At 40.0% G+C, this 23801-nt stretch overlaps 1 protein-coding gene across 3 annotated transcripts in view; it reads right to left on the bottom strand.

The window, feature by feature from the left end:
• The window catches only part of tbc1d14 (TBC1 domain family, member 14), a 74291-nt gene that overhangs the window by 30857 nt on the left and 19633 nt on the right, over positions 1-23801 (bottom strand). For all 3 annotated transcript variants that reach the window (XM_041778954.1, XM_041778953.1, XM_041778952.1), the window contains one exon: positions 10629-10752. In XM_041778954.1, the coding sequence (XP_041634888.1) occupies positions 10629-10752 (124 nt within the window). The remainder of the gene's footprint in view (positions 1-10628; positions 10753-23801) is intronic.

The following is a 23801-nucleotide window of genomic DNA, read 5'->3' as shown; positions in this document are numbered from 1 at the left end:
GTGTTTTCATGCAGATATGATGCATTAAGGTAACTATCTAAAGCAGCACCGGAGCACAGTTTAACTGCAATTTCTCTTCTCTGGCCCATTTTTCGTCTTTTTGCACGCTATGAATATGCATCAATCCACAATTTAGTAAAAAGAGACTTTTTTAAGACCACATTGTGCGCTGCTACACGCAACCTGGCATCCTCAGAGTGCTTCCTTTGTTGCATCTATAGCTTTACATCATGTTGGCCATTAGCAGCAGGCTCCACTGGCCGTCAGTCCATGAAGCGAGGCACGCAGAGAGCTCTTACATCACCGCCAGGAAACTGGAGAACTTTACTGAGAGCCAGCGTGACAAAGCTGGTTGCTGTGGCAGCAGGTAATCATGGGGTATGACTGCTATCCTGTAAGCTACAAGGAAACACGCAGAAAGTTGGAAGTTTCACCTCAGAAGCAGAGCAATAGGAGCAGTTTGAGTCATTATTGAGAGGTTTTATTCAAATTTAGATCACTAGAGCTGCTTGTTTGTGTTGCCAGGTAGGCATTTATGGGGATTTGACCAAAGTGAGAGGCATGAAACATCAAGAAGACAGGAATTCTGCTAAACAAACATAATATTTCCAAGTATACCCACGAATCTGAGAGAGGAGTGGATATCGTCTTTGTCTTTTTAATCTTGGTTCTCTGCTGTTAGAAGTTCTCTATTTACCGCTAGTTTGTTTGAAACTTTAGGAAGACAGCTGGGCAGAAACTGTCACAGAAATTTCAAAATAAAAGCATAGCTAAAAGATTAGATTGTAGCTTCATGTTTTTACTTTCTATCAATTTGACTGGATAATTAGTGGCCAATCAATGCACTGATCCACACTGATGGATCATTACATTTCTCATAATAAGAAGAAAAGCGGTTAAAAAGTTTTGCCAAACCCTCCAGTCCTGCCAGGGTCTCAGCTGGTGCAGCCAACTTTTATTATATCCAAAAAGTTGGGTTGCGGTGTAAAATGTAAATAAAAACAGAAAGCAGTGATTGTCAAATCTCATAAACCCATATTTAGTTCACAACGGGCACAACATATCAGATGTTGAGTTATTAGCTCATTTTGAAATTGATGGCAGTAACATCCCAAAAAGTAGGGACAGGGCAACAAAAGTCTTGAAAAGTAGGTAGTATTAATGGAAAATCAGCTGGAGGAGCATTTTGCAACTAATTAGGTAAATTGGCAACAGATCGGTTACATGACTGGGTATATAAGGAGCTTTTAAAAGAGGCTGAGTGTGCAAAAATGCATCTAAAAATTGTGGAACAATTTCAGAAATGGCCCTCAACATAAAACTGTAAAGACTTTGAATATTCCACCATCTACAGTCCATAATATTAACAGATTCAGAGAATCTGGTCGTCTCTGTGTGAAAGGTACAAGGAAAGAGGTCAGTATTATAGTCTGTTAGAAATTACTGTCTGTCAACACAGTTAGCTGTGCCTTCCATAAATTCGAGTTAAAGCTGTATCACGCAAAGAAGAAGCCACATGTGAACAGGATGATGAAAGGCTGCCGTCTTCTCTGGGCCATTTAAAATGGACTGAGGCAAAATGGAAAACTGTTCTGTGGTTAAATGAATCAAAACTTGAAATTATTTTTGTAAAACAAAGATGCCACATCCAGAGGACTGAAGAAGAAAGGGACCATCCACCTTGTTATCCTGGCACAGTTCTAAAGCCTGCAGCTCTGGTGCCAATGGCGGAGGCAGCTTACACATCTAGTCCTCCCTAAAATCCTTAAAATAATTGGCTATTTGCCTTGTCAGCCATTAACTGGCCATTTAAGCATACCCAATCATTCATTGTACTATCCTCAAGGTGAGGCATGTAAAAGTGGCCCCAACATCCTTATATATTTTCGTATGCAGCCCTCAGTGGAAAAAATTTGGACACCCCTGACATACCACATCCATCACAACAGCATGGCTTCACAGTGCTTAGGTGCTGAACTGGCCTGCCTGCAGTCCAGACTTTTCCCCAATCAAAAACATCTGGAGCATTATAAAAGGGAGAATTTGTCAAAGAAGACCCAGGACTGTTGAGCAGCGAGAATCCTACACCACACAAGAATGGGACAACATTCCTCAACCATGCGGCTGGTCTCCTCACTTCCTAGACATTTACAGACCGTTGTTAAAAGAAGAGTGGGTGCTACACAGTTTTTGGAGAGTTGTTGCTGCCATCAAATTAAATATGAGATTATATTTTTCCTGAAACGTTAAGATGTTTCAGTTTCAGGATTGCATTCTGTTTTTATTCACATTTTACACAGTGCCCCAACTTTTTTGGGACTGGGTTTGTATGGTAAAAATACCATAAATATTGTATTTTTCAGCTCTTATCTTAAAGGAACTGGATTGAGAATGAGTGGTAGGGGGAACACTGCTAATGCATACCCACCCCAACATGATATTCAGTGGTGAAGTGCTTGTTTAAAAGGGGCTAAAATGAGACAACTGTTATTAAAATCAAATTATTGACCTTATATCTAACCATGCTTCTTTTAGACTAGTTTGGTGCAGCTTTTAACATACTCATAAGAGCATCTGACATCAGATTACTCTTCATTTCTGCCCATTGCACAGATTTATGCTGATATTTTCATGTTGGAAGCATCAAGTGTATCTCTGAAAGTTCAATCACAATGTCTTGTGCTGTGCCTATTTAAAGATTAACCACACAATGAAGCAAATCCACTGAATGTAGGCTATATCGATTCTTTAGTCACACTGTTATCTCTGGTTACTCACAGTGATAGAAAAAGGGACTGACACCCTTTCATGGTCCGATTCAATACTGCTAAGGTAATTAAACACTACTGAATGAATTTCACACAATAACTCAATTCTTATTGACTTATTTTTAGTCAGAAAGCACGACAACTTTTCAATTAAAGCCACATGGGAGTCTCAGTTAGACTTGTCGATCTTTGTTTAAATTAAATAAAGGAAAGGAGCAATATCCAGAGAAACAGAGGAGCTGGAAAGGCTCTGGTATAATCCTGAAAAATGAGTCCCACTGAGACAGTCTGTCTACTGAGCTGTGTCTCTTTAACTGCTGCAGAGATATCTGAAGGAGGAAATCCCTTGACATGCCTCAAAAAGCCAAAATAGAAGGAGACATCGTTGTCACACTGCTGCACGTGCTTCTGTTGCACTAAGTTTGTCGAGCTGCACGCAATCGAGATGTGTCGAGGTGGAATTTAGGCTATCGGCACAAGCTTAAGCCAAATCAGATTTCTAGAGACAACCTGACTATGATGAACTCGGTACAAAGCGCAGAGCTACAACAAGCTGAAAGAGGCGATTATGTGAAACCCGAGCTGTCCTCTTCCTCCACTGCCTCTCTTTCACGCTCCGACTACCGATGCCCTCTGATTCTGCCAGACAGACGAGGAGAGAGACACTGGGTCACCCGCTTTCCGAATGCTCACTCACCATGAACGCTGCAGTTCCTTACAGACCAGCAGTCCTCCGGTGGGATGCAGGAGGAGGAGGGGGGTTGGTTTCCAAAACCTTAGCCTAGCGTCATTGCTGCTCACTCCTCCTGGCAACCGGGCACCCAGGAGCAAGAAGACGAGGAGGAGGAGGAGGTGAAAAAGGAGGGCAGAGGGACAGACAGGTTGCCGAAGGAGGGACACACCCGGCGTTGGAGAGGATGCAGCAGCAGCATGATACCCCTCTATCACTTCAACCCCCCTCTATCTCTCTCTCTCTGAGCAGTGACGCTGCTCTGCATCAGCTCTGTCTGTGTGTCAGCAAATCAGCACCGCCGTGTGTTATTAGTCACCATCGCTGCACTGAGAGAAGCTCTGCGCTCTGCTGAGTCCTGGCAGACGTTCTAATCAACCTCAGAGCAATGGATCAGGTTTCAGCTTTCTGCTCTCTGACTCCTGTCAGCACTGTGCAAGCTTTTCAAAACATGTTTTAAAAGATTTTATGACAAAAATCTCTGCTAATCATTTCTATGCCATTCAAACTGCTTATTTATCAAACTTGCCTATGATTTTATGATCTGCCTGTTACAATTCGAATACTTTCTGAGGAACATTTCAACAAGTTTTCTTCGGGTCTTTTATAATAGTTTAAATTACTTCAGTCAGGAACTTTTTGTGAAGAAATACACAACACTTATTAATTTGCACTTAATGTTGTTATTGTTTGGCAGTGTGGCTGTTCCAGGATCCACCAAGCAAGATTGGCACACATTCCTGACTTTCCTGTGCAAACAAGGAAAGCCTGATGATGCCTGAGAAGCAGCAAAAAAAAACAGAGCAGATCAGGCATAAACTACAACAGAATAAAGAAGGAGCTTGGGTGGAGGAGGGTTGCAAAAAGTGGCTTGCAGAGGAAGCAACAAAGCATAGCTAGGTTAGAGCAGAATATATATGGCAGCATGAGTGCAAATACCCAAAATAGGGCACTTAGAGCAAATCAAATGCAAGTCAGCTGATGAGCGCTTGCATGAGATCAGCTGATCTTGACTATACAGCGCTTGACTCAGTGACCTGCCTGAATTAAAGCTGTACGCTTGATTTTTGGCACACCTGGGATGAGATAAAACACATACTCTGTTCCCCTCTGTTTTTCTTGCATAGGTTTTTCCTCCAATCAGGGCGCATCATATTAGCGTCAAACTCAGTAATGGAGAACATAACAGCCCTGATGCATCCAGCTAAAATATCTCAATAGCCCCCCTGTGGCTGGATGCCGTATAGCCTTGGTTCCCAACCTGGGGTCCAGGACCCCCTTAGGGGGGGCACCAGAGATCTCAGGGCACTGTCTGCCCTGAGGTTGTTAAAATTAGATTTGCACATATTAACGGACATATAACATAAATAATTCATACAATGTTTTTTGGGTAAAATAATTAATGTTACTTTTGGCCACAAGGGATCACTTTTTTTTTTTTCAGTCAGTCCTGGGGGGGCTCAGGTTTTCTTAAATACAGGTAGGAGGGGCCCTAAGGGAAAAAGGCTGGGAACCACTGCTGTATAAGGACTGATCTTACTTTTAGAGGCTGAAAATTGCATACATTCGAAATAAAATAAAACATGGTTTTAAGGATTTTAATCAGACCAAAATGTCTCTTAATTTAAGTTTATTTGAAAGTCCGGCCCCCAAAGCATTCATCAAGGAAAAATCTGGCCCTTGTACAAATATAGTTGATGAACCCTGCTCTATTGTCTTCATTAATATCATCAAACTCAATTTCAGTTTTAATATCTGTGTCCAATTTTGAGCCAAAAGACACATTTCAACCCTGAGTGGTACTTCATTCATGTAATCACATATAAACAGGTTTAAATTTAATTACAGCTGCAAGCTCCATTTATGCAAACCATGATGAATTGGCTTTTTAAACACCTCATTTATTTCAGGGTTTTAATGACTTGCCATTAAAATTAAAGCCTCTCCTGGGAACTTTTGCCAGTTTTAATTTCACATCCCACTTTCTACAACATGTCGAGGCTGCCGCTGTGTGATTTACCCCAGCTACTACTACACACATTAAAGAGAGGCCTGCAGATACGTCTGAGTCCCCAGACTCCCAGCAGCACAGAATGGTGTAAATTACATTATAAACTGGATCCACAGCGTTCCTGTGAAAGGGGAAAGGTTGCAGGTGGAAATAGCACACTTTGTCTCGTAGCAGCTGAACAATAACCTAAACAAATAAAGCTTTCCACACACACTAATGGGGTTTACGGACCGCTCCTTTAAAGAGCTGTGCAGAGGGGAGACAAAAGGTTGAAAGGCGAGCCTTGTTAGTCGACTCCTGAGGTCTGATATACGGTTACAAACACAGGAGATGGACTCAAGATACGGAGTGTGTGTGGGTGTGTGCACCAGGGTTTGTTTCTGCACCCACACCTAACCGACTCTACAATCCTGGGTGTACAAATTCAACATAAAACGAGCTATTAAAAGCCATAGTTTGCCATGTTTAAGAGCAGATATGTAAGCTGTATGAAGCAAGTTTTTTAAACACAGCACCAAAGCACAGAGCAGACTCTCCAGGGGTCATTAGCGGCACAATAACAGGTTTCCACAGGCTCTAATTACAGCCTGCTGCCATCTTGTTCTTTGGTTTGTTTTACCAGCAGAGAGCTGTCGTGCTCCTTAACTTGTAAATTGTCTCTGTCTGCAGATTGCATGTTGGTGGGAAAATAAGAGCACTCATGCACCAGCTGGCTATCTACCAGAGTGCTCTCAAAGACCTTGACATTTCGAGTTTCAGCTCATCGAGCAACACAAACACTGAAGCACAGGCTCAAGGCCGCATTCTGGCCTCAGCTTAGAGTCTGCTTTAAACGCTTCAGAGTCAGTTACATGGAGATAAAGTCATCTATTTAGCAGTATAAATCAAGCTCTATGTTTGCATTATGTGCTGTCCATCAAAAAAGTTGTGTAAAATGTACATAAAAGCAGAATGCAATCATTTTTAAATCTCATAAACCCAAATTTTATTCATAATAAAATATAAACAACATATCAGATATTGAAAATGAGACAATTTACCATTTCATGAAAAATATAGCCTCATTTTGAATTTGACTGCAACAACACGTCTTAAAATAGTAGGGACGGTACAACAAAAGGCTGGAAAGTAAGTGGTACTAATGAAAATCAGCTGAAGGAGCATTTTGCAACAAATTAAGCTAACAGATCAGAAATAACACTGGGTATAAAAGAAGCATTTTAGAGAGGCAGAGTCTCTCAGAAGTAAAGATGGGCAGAGGTTCACCAATATGCAAAAACTGTGCCTGAAAATTGTGGAAAAAATTCAGGAAAATGTTCTTCAACATAAAACTGCAAAGACTTCGAGTACCCAACCATCTACAGTCAATAATGTCACCTAAAGATTAAAGACTCTGTAAAGCAGTGATCATCAACTGGAGGTCTGGAGGTCTGGAGGCCACATCAGGCCCCCAATGGCTTCCCATCCGGCCTCCGGAAGAAAATTAAATTCCAAAAATTTGAGAAGGAAAAATACTTCATGCTAGCGTTTAACTTTTTCTCTTAAATTTTAAATAAAACCTTCAACTTAGCAACTTTTCAAACAAGAAGCAAATAGGTATTGTCCTGCTGTAATTTGGCATGGTAAGAAAATACTTATTCCTGTCTTGATTAAAGCTGCAGTTTTAAAGGCTCTTTGAGAGTGCAATTTTCCTTTTTGAGAATCTACACTAAAGATCTATTTCCTGCATGTGCATTTGATCTATCAGGACACAGCATATTAGCATCACATTCAATGATAGACATCAAGAGGGCTCCATAAGTATGTAGCTAAAATATCTCAATCGCCCCCTTGTGGCTAGCTTCAGTATAGGTGAAAGGTATATAAGAGGTGATAAGTATATTGCCTCACAAGCTTAAAGTTCCATTCATTTTTAAAAGAAAAAAAGAAAATATTTTACAAGGATGTTAATTCGATGGAACCATTGATTTTAGATTAGTTTATTTCACTGTCCAGCCCCCACAGTGTCTGTCAAGAAAAAGCTGGCCCTTGTGTGAGTGGAGTTGATGGCCCCTGCTGTAAAGCAAAAACAAATCTTTCTTTTTTGTTTGTTGTATGGCAGAGGGGAGTATCATTAACCACTAGGCCAAATATGACTAATGAAAATCATCCCAAAGTTTTGAAAAATCCATTTTAAAATCATGAAAAGTCCATTTATAAATAAAACCCATATTTCTCCAATGCAGGTTTATGAAACTGTCCTGAGAGAAGTGGCTACTGCAGATGCGGATGCCCTTGTTAATCCGCACTCTGTCATGATGCCTCCTCAAAAAAAAAAAAATAAAATCAATCCATTTGCCTCTTAGCTCCTTATTTACTGAAAATCTTGAAAATAAAATGAAGCTGCTTCACATATTTCTACATCAAGGAAGGATGCATTGGTGGCAGTCTGTCATGCTATCATAAATGCTACTTGAAATCCAGCAGGAGAACCAAAGATGCTAGCAGTGCTTTTATATTGCTGTGTGCTGTAGGGGTGGGGTTATACACGGGCTGACTACGTCATCAGCCCACAAATTCAGCCCACATTAAATGAACCTGAAAATGAACATGACGTAGATTTTTCTCACTGATCAAATTCAATATTCAGTGGGCGTGCAGATGGCCTAGCGGTCTAAGGCACGACTCATGTACGTCTGTGGCCCTTTGCATCAGGTCTCTCCCCACCCTCGGCCTATTTCCACCTTTGTCCACCGTCCTCCTCTGTCGAATAAAGGCACTAAAGGCCCAAAAATAAATCTTTAGAAAACAAATTCATTATTCAGTGAGACACAGTTTCAGGCTTGTTTTTACAAGCAACCAAATTTCAATATATTTTATGTGTTTACAGAAAAAATTCAGATTCTTCTTTACAGGGACTTTATGAGAATCTGGAGAAATCTCTGTGCACAAGACCAGCACAAAATTTAAAACAGGCATGCTTCTGTACTGGAAATCTCTGCATGGGCTCAGGCACACATCCAGAGATCACTGTCTGTCAACAGTTTCCAATCCCATCCACAATGCAGGCTAAAGCTGCAAGGAGAAGCCATATGTGAGCATGATCCAGAAATGCTGCCATCTACTACTACTCTAGGATTTCAGAGGAAAAACAAGGAAGTGTCTACAATTTCTGGTTCAATAGTTATTTAACTCTGAACTAGAAAAGCACTCGGAGAGTGCAGACCTCCGCCATTAGCCCTATCTCCCAATAGTGAAGAATCCTTTAAAAAATTCCTGGGTCTGTCCCCATATGCCCCCCACCACGGCATTTGCCGATTACTCCCTCCCCGGTTGGGTGGACACGAGGTGAAGCAAAGCATTGGCTTCGCTACGGGTGGACTGTCATGGCGGAAGCATTGTCTGCTGGTGCCAACAGACACACTGACAGTCTCACCCATGGTCTCACTGGACGACTGGAAGTCATGACAGAGGGGGAATATTCCTCTATTCCTCCCAGCATTGTGAGTATTCTCTCTACAATTCGCTGTCTTTCTCTCTGCTATGCTCCGACTCGTCTCCTGGACCAGGCGTGTGTCTTTCAAACTCTATAAACTCCAAAACTTTGAATAGAAACACACCCAAAAATGCTGCTGGGATTGAAGTTACTCATGTCCGCCATCTCCTGGTGTAAAGTGGTAACAGCGCAGACCTCCGCCAATAGCCCTATCTCCCAATAGTACAGAATCCTTTTAAAAAATTCCTGGATCCAGACAGTGATCAGGATCACTCCCAAAATCTTACCAGTTCTTCCTTATGCTATTTCTGACATTTCCTGAAAATTTCATCACAATCTCTTCATAACTTTTTGAGTTTTTTTGCTAACAAACAAACAAACGAACAAACCCACCCGATCACATAAACTCCTTGGCAGAAGTAATAACATTTGCGTCTTGTCAAATACGACAGAGCTGTTGTCAGATGGTTCAAATGGACTGAGGCAAACTGGAAAACTGTTCTGTGATCGATCAAAAAATAATCCAAAGTACACTGACATCGCACCCATAAAATGTGGGTTTACATTTTTATTTACATTTTACACAGCGGCCCAACTTTTTTGAATCTGGGTTGTTTTATGATGCTTACTACCTCAAGTCAAGAAGCATGAGTCGGAAGTCAATGTGCAAATATAAAAGGCTGAATGTCAGATAAGCTACATGCAAGAGCAGCCAAACACAGGGAGTTTATCTTTTCAGGATGAGCCATAAAAAACATGCGGCATAAATCAAAAATACATCAACCCTGTAGGCACAACTACACTGCTGAACACACTGTATAAAAAATGAACAGCACAGCAAATAAACAGACTGCCCTTATGGATCTCTTCAGGTCAGAAAATTGTGTTTAAATCTGGAAAACTCTCTGATCTAAATACAGAAAGTCCTGGCGTAAAGCCCAGAAAAGATAAGCATGTTTTAATAGATTAATGAGTCATTTCTTCATTACACAGCTCCTGTTTTTGTTTACTATGCTCTCATTTATTGCTCAACAAACCAAAACCATCCGCAGCTCCTGTACAGGTGTTTCAGATGTGGGTCAGGCAGCAGAGGTTGCAGCAACACAAACCACAGCTGGCAGACCACGATTAGGCCAGAAAAACAAAAATAAGACATTCAGGTCAAACACCCATTCCTATTAAGATTAAAAACAAGTGATTCAGGAGATTGTAGTAGTTCCTGCTCTTCAAATTTAATCTTCTGGGTGATAAATTGCATCTAATCTTAGACATTTTGTATCATTTATTCTTTGTTAAAGGCCCAAAACATCCAAACATTTAACCCATTTCATAATCAGAGTCGACTAACGTACGGGTTAAATTGAGTCAGGAGGGCAACAGTGTCTGGGATCATCTCTGACAAACTACACTGAAAACCAAACAGAAGGTCAGTAAACAAACACAAATCTCTTGTTGGCTCATTCGACTAATATTTGTCCCAGAGTTCAACACAAACACAGCCGAGCGGAGCTTCAGATGTCACAGAGTAAACAGATGAGGTTTGCTTTAGGGAGCACAGAGGGAAGATTTTAAGGCAGAAACCCCTGCACCTATGTGAAACCAGCCTATTTAAAACACTACAGTCCATAAAAACAAGGGTTCTACCTTCTGTATTCTCTTGGGGTCCTTAGTGGGAGTTTCCCGAGGTGGGACTTTTCCAAACAGCTTCCAGCCCGGATCTCTCTGCTCCACAGGCTGACTGTCCTTCACCCTTCTGGCAAAGAGGCTCCTGAGAGACACATAAAGAGGGATTTTAAAACACAGAAATGGAGTCATTATAATGAGGAGGACTGGCAGGAAATCGAGCACTGATTGCCATGTTTATCAGGTTGCATCGGTGCCCTGTAGAGCTGCACTTACACTTTATTTTTAAGACAAACAGGTTGCCTGTTATATCCCTAGCTTACAATGATATCCCAAAGCAGACAATAATGCTATTTAAAAATATATATATACTAGTTTGTATGGTTTTTTGCCTTTATTAAGCAGGATAGCTGAAAAGAAACTGACATGCCAACACCCCATAGATGAGGTTTGGGAAGGACAGAACCTTTTTTTATCCGTTTTTGCACATATTTTTGGTCAAGCAAGTACAATGTCCCGTGAAATTCAAGGCTGGCTTTGTGGCAGATAGCGGTGTAAACAAACTTTGCATTTTTCTGGTTAAATCCTCGTTTTCTCATCAGAGTCTAGTGGAAAGATAATAAGAAAAATAGAACAAAGAACATATTAAACAGCAGGCTAAATACAGCAAATGTGAAGCATTATAGCTGCTAGAAAGAAGAATAAAACATTTTACCACCAGACTCTTTGTTCTGCACCTATAACTAAAAATTTCAAATGTTTAAAATCACCTAGCGTTTAAATACAACAGTGCAGCAGGGCTCTCTGTACCTTTAAACCAGTAATTGGATTCATTTGTTTTCAAGGAGCTGTTAGCTGGGGCTTTAATTCAAGCATGAATAGAGGGGAGCCATGCAAAGACATGAATAGCTGGTCAGATAAAAGCCTCTTCTGGTCAGGTCATGTGACATAAACATGCATTGTTAAGAGCTGTAGCATCAGAGAGTCTATAATATCCTGCTGTTGTCTGAACTGAGTCACACTATGAGGAGACGGCTTCATCTTGGTGTGTATTGAGTTAAAATAAGTTGGCTTATACCTCCTATCTTTTACTCTGTAGACCCTGCAGAGGTTTAAGTTCTCTTCCAATGTGATCTTTGACACACTGACTGATGCACGTCTCTCTGCTCGCCCTCAGGGAGGTGATGACAGGAAAGAGTAAACAGCCACAGGCTAAAGACTAGAGGATAAATTTGCTGATAGTGGGTTGTGCCTGCTGCAGGATGCTGTGTTTGGGAGATGGTCGTCATCAAGTGTTCCGCCATCTGCTGATCTCACTTAGAACTTTTTCAATTAGTAGTAACAAAAACCTTAACAGTGATGCTGTTACAATCTGTTCAGGTAGAAGAGTAAAGACCCATGACAGCCAAGTGGTGCTAGTAGTGTCACAGTTAGTGAAATGGGGAATATGTCTCAAGTGATTGTAGTATAAAGACTGAGTATGGAAGGTCCAGTCAATGGTTGATCAGTATTCATGGCTACCATTACACCATGAAGACAAAAGAACACTCCAAGCAACTCAGAGAAAAGGTTATTGAAAAGCAGGTCAGGCGATGGATATAGAAAGGCACTGAACATTCCTGGAGTTCAGTTAAATCCATCATCAAGAAAAAGAAGGAATATGGCACATGTGGAAATCTGCCTAGATCAGGCCATCCTCACAAACTGAGTGACCAAGCAAGAAGGAGACTTCTGAGAGAGGCCACCAAGACACCTATGACTAGTTTAAAGGAGTTACAAGCTTCAGCAGCTGAGATGGGAGAGACTCTGCATAAAACTGTTGCTGGGTTCTTCACCAGTCAAAGCTTTATGGGGGAGTGGCAGAGAGAAAGATCAAACCTGGGCTAGAGTTTGCCAAAAGGCACGTGGGAGACTCCATGGTCAAGTGGAAGAGAGTTCTTTGGTCTGATGAGACCAAAATGGAGCTTTTTGGTCATCAGAGAAGACGCCAAACACATCATCCCTACTGTAAAGCACGGTGGTGGCAGCATCATGCTGCGGGGATGCTTCTTGGCAGCCAGCCCTGGAAGGCTTGTAAAGGTAGAGGGTAAAATGAATGTAGAAAAATCTAGGGAAATCCCATTGTTTGTTGTTAAAAAGCCAAATTATATTGAGCATGATTGATTCATAAAATCAGGGGGGTGAATACTTTTGATAGGCACTTTACCAGTAGAGATTACAGCTTACTTGTGTCTGCACTTTAAATATATGGTTGCAAGTTCTTGCATCTTTACTTTAACATTTCAAAGTTTGTAAGAACGACAATGGTAGGTTGATTCTTGCGTGATTTGATGATTATTATTTTTTTCTTTTTTTTTTTAAAGCACTGCTACTTCTTTATACCACTGACCATTAGAATAACTGCCATTTATTGCTTTTAAGCTTTTTAGAGTCTAATTATGCAATATCCTATAGACAACAGTAAGTGTAACGGGTCAAAGTTTAAGACCGTGATCAGCTGATCACTGTGCTGACTCGCATTGTGAAACATTAACTACATCTCACAGACAGTTCATCTGTTAACTTTGACACCTTTAAACAACCTTTTTCTTTATACTGAAGTCTTTACAGAGACAAATCTAAATTCACAAAGCTGTGTATGGCCACACCTCCAACATCATTTACTCTACTCTGTTAACACCTCTGTGTTGTTTCTCTCGCCGCTGCACGTTTCACATCAATGCTGCATATTTTCCACTCCACAGATACTGTTGCACTCACAGATCATGCAGAGGAAGGCATTTCCTCATTCTGTGGTCGACCTGAGGCTCTAATGAAGAAGTGGAATGACAACACAGAAATGAAATGCCACGTCATGTTGCGAGAGCAAATACAGGTGGTGAAAAGCAGCCTGCTGCTCTGTGATTAATATTCCCTTTAAGGTAAATAAAAAACCCTAAATAGATGAGGCTTCGCAATTAAAATCAATTAAAGGAACTCAAAATGACATTATTTTGTGTAAAACAAAGCCCATTAATGCACACTATATACATAAATCTATTCAAATAAACGCAATCTGCATGCTTCACCATAAATGTGCTGTGCAACGCATGATGGGAAAATAAACGACTCACACGTAAATCACATTTTGTATCCCTCTCTGTAATCTTTTTGCATTATTGCTGTTAAGAGGACATTTTTTAGCTCTAACAATATCCTCTGATAAAATATTAAGTTTTACAACAATGCCTTCTCTGTTATCTTTATTAACACACTGTAGAAATACAGAGGTCCAGTAAAAAACAACTTTCAGCCCTACTAAACAGAAGAGACAGGAACTGAAATTTAGCCTGTATCTAAGAGTTTCTCTGCATTTTTGGTGATTAAAGAGTGACTAACCCAGAGAATCAGCTGAGGTGCATCTAAACAAGCCTTTAGATCATCATGGACAGGACTGGGAGTTAGGGAGGATAAGCCACACCCACTCCCTCCTTCTACCGTCCCTAATCAGCCACTGCATCATTCAGTCCATGCTGAGTTTCAGGTTTGATTTTTAGCCGCAATGTCAGAGCTATTTAAAGTACACTTACAACGAGCTATCTCAGTCAACAATACTACAATACCCACAATCCTAGAGTGCCACAGCGACGACTCTGATTGGATAATCCTGCCTTTACATGCTCAGCCAGGACCAGTGAGCTTAACGATCCTTTTTCCACAGATATGGTTTAAATGAGGTAGCGATGTATGGTCAAGCACGAGAAACAACCTTTTATTTTATCAACATCTTTTGATGACATTACCCATAATCCTCAAGTGTCAAAGCAACATCTCTTGCTGAAGCCTCATATTATAGCTGTGGGCTGCTAAGAGTGAACTGAACGTTCAGGAGAAAAGTGGGTGGTGACTGCTGAGCTCCGCTACGTATTTAGGTCACAGAGCATCTGACCAGCCAGTAGGAATTAAAAAAAAAAAACTTTTGAAGTAGATGATTTTAACCTGTAGAGGGCAGTAGCTGTAGTAGATCAGTACTACTACATCCACATATAAAGAGGTTTTCACCTGAGGCCTGAGGTTCAGTTTCGCCCTAAAAATGACACAGCATTGTGTAAATGAGACTTACTTTTTTGTTGTTGTTGTGGAATCAAAACAAGTACCGATCATTTTATTTTTGCTCGTATCATAATAAACTTTAAATTCTGGTATTATGACTCATGTTTGTTGTTTTTGTGCACTTGTTCTGAGCTGGCAGGTCAGGACCTAAAGGTTGGCCGCAGAGACATTTTCAGTGGGTCGCAAATTTGTGTCCAGCCTTGCCAAAAAGACATTGAGATACTTTTAAAACATGTTTGATTTGCTCTGTCTCTTTATTCCATGGTGTTTGTGCTGTTTGAAGTCCAAACTTTATTTTTTTTTTTCTATGCATCAATCTGATTGGTTGAGTGATATTGAAAATCTGGGTCAAGATTTCTCATTGAGGAGTTCCAGGAGGGTCCTGAGGCATCGAGAACTACTGTTTTAGTGCATGAGGGCTACCTTATTTTGTCTAAATTAGTTGTTTTCAAAGAACATTCCTCCCTCATTTGAGCTTTTGATAAACTTACAGTAATATAAAATATGTTTTTCAATACTCACTGAAAGCTGACATGTAATAGAAGCTTGTTAGTTTATTATTTATCAGCTATTTATGCTGAATATTAGATTTCCCTGCATTCACAGAAAGGGTTAAAAAAAAAGAAAAGCAGAGTTTATACAGTCAGTGCCCAGGTTCTCTTTGCTGTGCTGTTTGAGTTAAAAACACGTGACAGCTGATGTAAAAACATCAGATCAGGCTCCATATAGCTGATAATCAGTGAAAAACGCTGTAGATAACAATGCTGATCTTTAAGATCTGTATCACAGACACGCATGCACGTGCTTCCATCTCCTACACTACCAAGCTAACTTATTTATATCGCCAGAAACAATCAAAGAAAGCCCTGAAAAGCTTTTTTCAGACTAGAATTACCAGATCAAATCAGGGAATTATTCATTAAATAATGAATGATAAAATGTATGCATTATTTACAAATATTAGGGCCATGTAAGAGAAGAAAATCAGAAATCAGAATCCTCGCATCAAGAGGAAAAAGTTGTAAAATCACAGGTGTAGAGAAAATATTACAGCCACAAAACAGAAAAACAACCTACGATGAGAAAAGATAAAAGGGATATTTGGAACTGATATGCACTGATATGATTTAAAAAGTGGCAAAAGAAAAAACTGCATGATCAAAAAAAACAAAGGAAAATAAACAATTGAGCCCTGGTTTTATTAGCTTGAGAAACAACACAGAGCAGCACAGTAGAAGCAGGGAAACAGGAAGTGATGTCAGAGGCTCACTGTGTCAGTGGTACCCAGGCTTGAATGGCGATTGGCTAGTACTAATGTGACATAAAGCCAATCATATTTTATTACAGGGCATGTGGTGAGACTGTGGAGAATGAAAATCAAACCAAAGGGAAAGGCACAGCTTACAGTGGAGCCAAAGTAGTACACTTTTTAATTCAGTGGTTTTATTGATTATCAGTGAAATAAAATGCAGATCCTGATAATCGGCCAAATGCCAAATATCAGCACCAATAGTAAAGGTAGATAATCTGTTCAACCCTTATCCTTAGGTCAGAACAACTGTGCAAAATGTGCAGAAAACCCTTCATAGTGTTCCTGAGAAATCGTGTTTAACAGTGATGGCCTGATCAGACAGATAGACCCAAAAACACTCTGCCTCCAGCAGGGAGGCATTACGATTTTCAACAGTTGAATATTAAAGTTATTTTTTGGAGGGGTTGATTTAATAGCTGTAGGTATCTTAAGACAACAGACACCCTATAAACCACGTCATCTTTTCTCCCCCTAACTTATTCTTAATACAAAGATGTTCTAGGGGGCTGGATGGGAAGCTTTGGGGGGACTGATGTGGCCCTCACGCCACCAGTTGATGATCACTATCATAGGTCTTCATTCACCAATATCTTTCAAGGACTTTTACTTATGTTTGTCCCACCATAAGTGGGATTCATTACACGTTCTTAAGTAATTGATGAATACCAGGTGCTCTCCAAATTAGCACTGCGAAACAACCCTTTAATGCCCATATAAGGGCATAAGAGTGCAGGGCAGTGTGCAAACACAGAAGGTGCACAAGTCAAAGGAGAAAAAGTAGGACATCACTTTAAAAACTAACTTTAGAAACAATCACAATACTCTGAAATACTTCAGTAGTTCTCATGTAGATGTAGTGCTGCTCCAAACGGCACCAAAAGAGGAAGATTTAACGCCATTTCTAACACCAGTAGGGGATGTTAAATATAAGCTACAAACACATTAACTGGATGAAATCCCTGGTTCAGATGGGGCTTTTATTAGAAATGACACGCATTATGGTGTAACTAGAAAAGGTTCATTAAGGATGAGTGCTAAATCTATATTCATAATTAAACATATGCAGTCAATATCGAACCATGCATGTTTAAATTAATACATGATCATATTTAATTCATGTATTTTGCTAGTTATATAATGATGTAAAACTGTTGCATTAATAAAAAAATGTAGTAAAATTAAATTCTAGCACATTACACCATTTTTTAATGCAGAAGGTCTATAGTTTTAAACCTTTATCTTCATAATAATCCTGCTTATATCTTATGAAATCAGTGCTCAAAACTTTTAATATCGAGCCATTTTTCCCTGATAAAATCATGACTTCATCCTTTTCTTCCTGTTATATAAAGCTAATACTTTGGTGAATGACTGGATTTCTGTCCATATAATAAAACATAAAATTATCAAATAAAAATATTTGCACAGCAGGGCTTAGCTGAGGTGAAAAGATAATGTTTAACCTCTCTCTGAACTGCAGAGGAAAGATGAACTCAAGTGACCTCTGCACCTCCATAAAAACAATCCTGCATAGATTAGCGTGCAGAGATTAGGCTTCACTGCAGAGACCAAACTAGTCACACCTCAAACATCAGAGTTTACTGTAGAGTTCATCAGAACATATTTTTAGTTTCCCTGTATGCCAACAAACAAACAGCCACCAAACAAAGAGCATGATTTGCATTCAGTGCAGCCGAATGTGCCTCAACGTGACGGCTGAATGGCTGCAGCTCCGGTCGGCTGCTCAAGTGGAAAAGCTTGAAAATCCAAGAGGGCTGGCAGAAGGGCTTGTTAGGATGCTCAGTTCAAGTCTAGGAAGAATATTTAGGATTTCCAAACATTTGTGGCGACTCGTGTGTGTGTGTGTAGAAAGGTGATAAGGAGTCTCTGTGGTTCAAATGTGCTTCAGACAACAATGAGGAAACCCGGCATACAAATACCAAACAAGCTAGAGCAAGAAGAGCATTCACTGAGTTTCTCTGGCATCATAACAGACCCAGCAAGCAGGTCTAGAGCTGTTTTTAAGACTTCATTCAAAGACAAGGATGTTTGGAGTAAAAGCTCAAACTCGTGGTTTTTTTTCTAGTGAGTAAAAACGAAATATACAAAGGAACCAAAGCACTATTTTAACGCCAATGATGTCTGTTATCTTACCTGTCAATGTACAGAAGGAGAGATGGGGCTGCCATCCTAAAACTCTGATTTAAAGGTTAAACAATGAAGAACAATAAAACCCTAAAGAAGCGGCAGCTCTCCTTCAGTCCACATTCAGGTCCATAGATGTGACAGTTTAGATCCAGGGAGGTAGAAGGAGTCAGCTGAATGTAAAGGCAGAGTGAAACTGTGAAAGGAAGAGTCACAGAAAGGCCAGACTTCACAGATGGGAGGAGAAGAAGTCTGACGGGCACTGAGGGAATGAGTAACTTCTGCATGTGAGGGAGGAGAGATAGCCAAGCAAGATAACAAGACTGAAGGGTGAAAAGAAGAAGTGAGGTTTATGTAAAACTTACACTATCAAGGGAAAAGGTGAAAAGAAAGTTTAAATGAGTGAGAACGGCTACTGTTATTCTTTTTGAGTGACAGCTTTGGAGGGATAAGATAACCCAATCAAAGTGCGAGGTGTTAACGAGTGTCACTGATCACCTTAGCACAACAAAAAAGCAGGAAATGCAGAGATGTAAAGGCATTTTTTTTATTAAATGTAGGGCAAAAAGCTGGAGAGTTTCAGGGATGTTTGCCTAAGAAAGGTTTGTAAAGCGACTTTAAGCAATGTCAGCTTTTGTAATCCAGCTGTAACACTTTCAACAGTCATCATGAAAGTAGAGCAGTATGGTTTTTAATCCCTCCAGAGCTACCAACAGAAGTAATGCTGTACCGATCATGGCACCTTTACACGTGTTGACAATTTATATATGAGTGAGCACTCATATACACAAAAAGGTGAGAAAAGCAAAGAAAGGAAGGCTGTTGCAAGCTTGAAGCTAATAATTCCCCATCTGATTTACCCTGGGGTAGTGTAAACAAATAGTTACATTGAGGCTCTTGGGGACCAAAGCAAAAATAATAATATAAAAGAAACACAAAAAGTATTAGGCTAATCTTCATATACTACATGCAAAGTACATTTCTGTGAAGATTATCACAACCTTGAATTTCTTAAAAATGAGTAACAACATTGATTTATATTTATTATTTTTTTCTAAATATAAAGATTTTAATTTGTTACACCCAAAGTGTTTGTGACCAAAAATGGACACTAAATATAAATGGCAATGTAATACTATATTTAAAAGTTGTTGGTTTTTTTTGCAATAATTTTCAATCAAGATCCGACCAGATAATAATTATAATACACTGAATAATTTTGTAAGCCAGTTAAAGAACAAAATTAACCTGATTTTAAAAAAGTTCAAAGAAAGACAAAAACAATCGTAATAGTAATGATTTCAAAAAGCAGCACTGGCTTTAACACTCTTTAAGGGTTTAACGAAAAATATAATTTCATCCGCCAGCCGACTCCAAAGTCAAGTAAACATCCTGAAAACAGTGTGAGGTTTTGTCACTAAATACGGCTAATTCTGCCACGTTAACACTATGATCCTCTTTTTAGAGTAACGTCCACATTCCTGAGCCAAATGCTGTCACTCAGTGCTTCAGATATGTGAGTATAACATTTTTTTATCCTCTTTTTCTAGATCAACATAGTTTTAAACTGCACTGTTCCAACAAAACCCCATCAGTGCTGGCAGTTAGCAATTTTTTACATTGCAATAAAAGGAAAGGCAGAAGTCATTAAAGGGGACATATTTTGCCCTTTTAAGACAAGCTGATATTGGTCTCAGAGGTCCGCAAAACATGCCTGTGAAGTTTGTTGCTTAAAAAACACTCCAGGATGGATTTTTTAATGTCTAAAAAACCCCTCTGTTTCAGCCCTTCTTAGAAAGCGCTGCATCTGTGGCTTTAAATATGAATGAGCTGTCTGACTCCGCCCCTGACCACGCCCCTCTCAGGAAATGGATGTGACTAAATGGATGTTGCTATCCTGATCTTCCTCTCAGCTGGCAGCTCAAAGGAGGATCATGAGAGGAGGGCAGAACTTTCTTCCAAGCAGGGAGGGCCAACCAAATCTTGGGGCCAGATAACTCCCAACATGACATCATCAGGGGAAAATCTGAGATCTGCTTGTTTCAGCAAACATTTTCTGAAAGGTGGAGAAAGAGAGGGTGGAAGAGGATGGATTTTTCTGGTATTTGAGGGGACTGTGGACAGACCGGGGGTAAATATTTTTGTTAGAAAAGCCTGAAAAAGTGATTTTTGCATAATAGGTCCCCTTTAAGAGCAACTATAGTAGCTTCTAGTGGCAGGTGACTACAGTTTAGATGACATTCTGACTGTGGGCTTAAACAACTTCAAAAATTTAAAAAAAGGGTTAATACTGAGTTTAACCAAAGCCAGACAGCCAAAGCTGCAATAATATAAAGGAAATGTCAACAAGGAGCCAAATTTTACTCAATCATTGCTGTCAGGACTTTAGCTCCAAGTAGTTGCTGGTATTCAGTGTGGTTAGTTGGACGGAAGAGGTGATCTGTTGGACAAACTCTGATCTGTTGAATGGAGAGACAATGTATTATAGCATACAACTCCATGGAGAGATCTGTCCGTGAGTCTGTAGTAACAGTCACTTTATGAACAGTTTGTCAGAGCTTTCCACTCTCATAGCTGTGGTTTTGCTTTGATTGTGGCTTTTAATCTGGAACATTAATGAAAATCCAAGACTATTGTGGACTGCCAGGTATTATCAGCAACCACTGTGTGCATCATAAATGTGACTACGCAGCATGTAGTTCGACGTGGCATTAATATATTTCATGCTTTATTTATCTGAGGAAGAATTAAGCAATAAACATGTGGCTGTAGATGGTTTTACAGCTCGTTTCTATCATTTACAGCTCTGCTTTTCCATTACAATAACAGGTTTCATCATCTCATTGTAAAAGCAGCCCTTACTGCCTTGTTAAAATCTTGAGTCTGGTCCAGTAACACACCTATCCACATAAAAACACACGTGTCATAAAACAACACAGCATGTGTCAGCTGTTAATGAATTTCCTCCCAGCGGTTGGTTTGAAATTACAAATGTGACAGGTTGATGAGCTGCTGTAAAACTTTTCACGGTTCATTAAAGGAAACTTAAACGTCTTTGTCTCTATGTGTTTCATAAGTTTAAAACTAAATTTGGTACCAGATAATAGAACTTTTCACTGGCTATACTGAACTTTAACCACTCTATGTGCTCATATCTTTCTCTATAAACACATTATCACTAGTTAAAACAACCAAGTAATGGCCATTACTCATGAATGTAAATGAGTATTAGGAGAGAGGTCTGTGTGTGTAAATGAGAACAAATATAGCAGGGCAGGAGTAGCTCAGTCTGTGACTTCAAATTGGGAATCTGAGGGTCTGGAAACTGGTCCACTAGCTAGAAAGGGCCAGCTCACTTCCTGAGTACTGCTGAGGTGTCCTTAAGCAAAACATCCCAACAGCTCAGACAGTCATGTCTCCATCACTGCAGTTTGCATTTGCATGTGTTTGAGCCAATGAGGATGTAGCACGGACAGTGACAGTGTAAAAATTACATTTCCCATTGAGAGATTACAACAGTGTATATTCTACTTTCATTTTCAGAGCTTTTGAAAGTATTTTTTTCTTTTTTACGTTTTCTTTTAAGAGAATTGTTGTTTTGTTTTGTTTTTTTTTACAAATGCGGGCAGCATCAATGAGGATAAATCGCTGCATCTTTGGGTATCATTAACAAGACTGATGTTTAGGGGTCAGCTGGAAGGATACCTAGAGAGGTGGGGCATACATCTGGAGCAGGTCTGGGCGATTGTCATCAGGAGGCCAGAGCAGTACAAGAGTGAGTTTGATGCAACGGAGTACTGAACTGGCATGTGCTACCATAGAAGACCTGACCTGAACAACGAGGAACGCTGAGAAAACATATCCTTTTCACACTGAGGAGAAAACAAACCACAAGCCACTATGCCTCTCATCATGATAAAGAGGCCAAAATGCCATTTGCATGTTGATTTTGGATCATAAACATTTATAAGCTCAAGATGTGACAAGAGCATTTCAGAAAATTGCTGTTGATGGAAACAAACCCTCTGATGGTGTTTGTGATTAAGCTTGGCAAGTCTTATTGTGATGGAGGGGTTTGTGTGACCCTATGAACCCAGGTGCTATGTTGTAAGAGGCATTAGACCTGGTAGGGTCTCCCAAGGCAAATTGGACACTGGAGAGGGTCCGGCCTACGCAGTTCAACAAAACCCGCTGGACTGGCACTTTTGGATTAGAGGTGCCTCACCTGGATAAGGGAAACCAAAGTATCCCCTTGGAGCTAGATGTGGGGGTGGGAGCCCTCTGGCTTCCCTGTATGGTGCCCAGTTGGGCTCAGCCCTTAGACAGAACATGGAGCTACCACCTTGTGGGCCTCCACCTACATTTGGGCACAGGGTTGGGTGCAAAGGCTACTAAAACCAACAAATATTTTTTCCAAGTAGTTTCTTTAAAAGATAAAGTCATGTTGTGAATTTTGGAAATGACTGAATCTTTTTTTTTTTTTTGGTTCTGTTTAACTTTTGGTACTGAAACATCAGCCTGTAAACACTTTGGCCTCCTCTTTCAGCTACACTATATGAGCTGAACCATGAGAAATCAAGGCTGTAGGAGCTCAATATGTCAGGAAAAAATAAACATATACGTATATATTCTCAGCTGATATCTTAGTCATAACAAGACTGAGCTCACAAAGCTTTTTCTGTTTGTATGTGCTGTGAAATTCTGCTGCTGGGAATCAGTGATGAGAAGGAAAAAAACAGTCTGATGTTACACATTAATGCATAACCAGTATTTTAGTTCACTTTACCGCAAACCCACTTGTATTTACCTGAATGTTTTATTGCTTTACATGTGCATAAACACGGCTGCTGCAGTTTTAGGAATGAACTCACAAATAGGGATTAAACAGTGTTACTTACTGTCAATAAGCAGCTGACTAAAACCTTGACTATCAGGTATGCTGCATGGCTTATGTCTTTGCAAATCAAGTATAAAAGCGTTGCCATTTAGAAATCTTTTGCGACTGCAGCATCATTAAGTGTAGGATGAGATAGCAAAAACCGTCCCAATGTAGTGGGGCTAACTATTGATGCTTATTGCTAATAGGCCTGGTTTCTTGTCACGTGTCTTGCTGCAGTATTTTACCTTGTTTTTTGCACGGCTTGCATATTGAATGGCTTACATGTTTGAAGAAACCTGAAAAAATTCAGCATCTTTGCTTTCAGTCATGCTGGCAATAGATACTTTCTCTGCATGCTAGTTTGTTTTGATATGAAGCGTGCACTGCATTAAATAGTTTAGCCCAGGGGTTCTCACATGGTGTGGCAAGGTACACTGGTGTGCCTTGAGCCAAGTCTTAGTGTGTCATAGCAATTTGTACAACCATACATAATTACTGCAACTATACAATAACTTAAGTTCAGTCAGGACCACTTTGTCAAGAAACACATATGATTTACAGTCATAAAAAGTTTTTCTTTATTGGCAGTTGTAAGTTTGCACTTAATGCTGTTATTTATATGTGACTGTTCTGGGAAGGAGGAGCTAGGGTGGAGGAGGGTTGTAAAAAATGGCTTGGAGAGGGAGCAGCAAAGCATAGCCAGGTTAGAGCAATTTAAGAATGGCAGCATGAGTGCGATTAGCAAATAGCGTGCTTAAAATCAGCT

This window comes from Cheilinus undulatus, linkage group 22 (assembly GCF_018320785.1).
Source record: "Cheilinus undulatus linkage group 22, ASM1832078v1, whole genome shotgun sequence".
NCBI classification, from domain to species: Eukaryota; Metazoa; Chordata; class Actinopteri; order Labriformes; family Labridae; genus Cheilinus; species Cheilinus undulatus.
The sequence above is the reverse complement of the archived record's forward strand: the minus strand, read 5'-3'. Positions and strand labels throughout refer to the sequence as shown.